General features: G+C 33.0%; 1 protein-coding gene across 1 annotated transcript in view; it reads right to left on the bottom strand.

Annotated features, from left to right (window-relative positions):
- HELRODRAFT_162522 (hypothetical protein) overlaps positions 1–1,091 on the bottom strand; it is a gene marked incomplete at both ends in the record, with an annotated part of 6,376 nt that extends 5,285 nt beyond the window's left edge. Inside the window, one exon of the mRNA XM_009024703.1 lies at positions 164–1,091. Within this exon, the coding sequence (XP_009022951.1) occupies positions 164–1,091 (928 nt within the window). The remainder of the gene's footprint in view (positions 1–163) is intronic.
- Positions 1,092–2,377: the final 1,286 nt, after the last annotated feature.

Genomic DNA, 2,377 nt, shown 5'->3' with positions numbered 1-2,377 from the left:
TGGTTTGTGGGTTTTGAGTTGGATGTGCAAGGTAGGTTGCCATCCGCATCTAGGGTTAGGTTGTTATTGTGATTGTAGTTGGTGAGAGTTGGTTTGTTGCTGTGTTCGTTGATGTTGTTATTAATTTTATCGTTGTTGTTGTTGTTGTTATTCTTATTATTACCATTATTATTATTATCGTTATTATTATTATTATTATCATTACAGTTATTATTATTATTGTGCTCAATGTTGTTGTTGATCGTGTTGCTGATGTCGTCGTAGTTGTCGTCGTGGTTATTAATGGGCGTGCTAGTGATGATGGAGTCTTTATTATTTGTGTTGTATTTTGTATTGTTGTTGCTATTGTTGTTGGATATGATGGCTTTGATTCTTTTAATTTCGTTTTTTACGATGTCATCTACGTTTTCTTTGTGGTTATGAAAGTTTTTATTTCTCTGGAGGAACCTGATGTGGTCTTCGATAGGTTTTGTATCATCTATCAGGTCGATGTTTTCGTAGTTTATGGTGTTGTGGATGGAAAGTTCGTTGTTGAGATGGTCGATGATCGTGTTTTTGATGGTTTTATATGTGTTGTCGAGAATTTCTGTAATTGCTTGGTTGAATGTGTCGTTCTTCTTGGGTGGGTTGATGTTGTCCTTTAGGTTGTTAATTGTTGTTTTGAGGACCTTCACTTTGTCTTCTTTCCAGTTGTTTATGTGATGGGTGATTTGTGTTTTTTTGTAGATGAGTCTAGCAGTTGTTCTGATTTGTTGAAATTTGTTGTTGTCCATTCGATGATGATGATGTTGGGCGGTTTTGGTGTTGTTATTCTTGTTGTTGTTGTTGTTGTTGTTTGGGTTGCGTTTCACGTTATTTTTCGTATTGTTGTTTTTATTGTGGTTGTTGCCTGGGATGATGGGTTGTAATGGCCTGTATTTAAAATGGGTTCCTGGATGATGGAGCTGTATTATTGGGTTGGTGGTTGGCGGATCTGGTAGCAGTGGCATTCTTCTTGTCGTTCCATGGTTCGACGGTAGAAGGGTGTGATAAGATGCGTGTTGATGTGTCGTGGGAGAGTTTCGAGGAAATCGTTGTAGTTCGCCCGACATGTTGCAGGTTAGGAGTGGAAGTCGTTGGGGTGGCCTGGTGTGTGAGGAATGGCGTAGGTGCAAAGTCAATATTTCCCTATATATACAGCAAGGAACACTGATGATGATTCATTTGGAATCGAAATATGGCCTTATTTGCAGCATGAATTCGAAAAATAAGTTTATTTTGAATTTTAATAAACTAAACGTTCACCAAAACAACGTCATATATTATATGCACACAAAACTATAACTACATAAATCGTTATTAAATATATTTATATTTTTATATTTATACATTTAGACTATACAATTAAGTAAGGTGTGTGGTGTCAAAATATTTAGAATTTGAACCGCGCTCGCTTACATATGAAACGCTGATTACTGTTGGTTTTATAATGAAGTTATATAATAAATAAATAAATATATATATATATAATATAGAATCCGTTAGTCGATGTCAATTTATTATGAGTAGCTCCGTTGTTAAGAATGGGTATTAGTGTATGACACAATCAAAAATCAATAACATTAAATCAATAAACTTTATACCGATGTGAATAATTGAATTGATTGTAAGTATAGTATAGGAATCGAATATAATGTTTATACCGGCTAATTCAGTATCGTACATTTTTTACTATTAAAATGACGTCATTTCCGCCAACGATTTCGCCATAAAGTGTCAATCCTATTTTAATAATTCTTTTGTCATTGTTTAGAGGGATTATCATTTTATTAAACTCCAAAAAAAATTATTACGTTGATAATTTAAAAAGTTGTATTCGGTTGTAACACATATATTCAACATAGAAATTATAGTCTGAATGAATAACTGAAAATATGCCTGATATACATATGAAATGAAACAAATTAATCAAGTCTTATTTAAATTAAACCGGATAAAAATGTAATTAAACAATAAACAAACAGATAGACAAACAAACAATCAAAAAACTAACTAACAAATTAGCAAACAATACGAACAAACAAGCAGACAGACTAACAAATAAAATATGTATTTGTGTGTGTGTGGTGTGTGTTTGAGAGAGAGAGAGAGAGAGAGAGAGAGAGAGAGAGAGAGAGAGAAATGAAATGAAAGAAATAAAACAAACCAAAATTTTATTTAAAACGATCCGGTTAAAAATATATTTAAATAATTAATTCCAGCACAAAGCTTATCCATGGAAACCGTGTAAATGACTGAATGGATGAACGAATAAACGAACGAAAGAACGAATGTATGAATGAATGGATGAACCTGCGAATGTATGAACAAACGAACGAACGAATAAATGAATGAACAA

The sequence above is a fragment of the Helobdella robusta genome (genome assembly GCF_000326865.2).
Source record: "Helobdella robusta unplaced genomic scaffold HELROscaffold_4, whole genome shotgun sequence".
NCBI classification, from domain to species: Eukaryota; Metazoa; Annelida; class Clitellata; order Rhynchobdellida; family Glossiphoniidae; genus Helobdella; species Helobdella robusta.
This window is presented reverse-complemented; position numbering and strand designations above follow the sequence as displayed.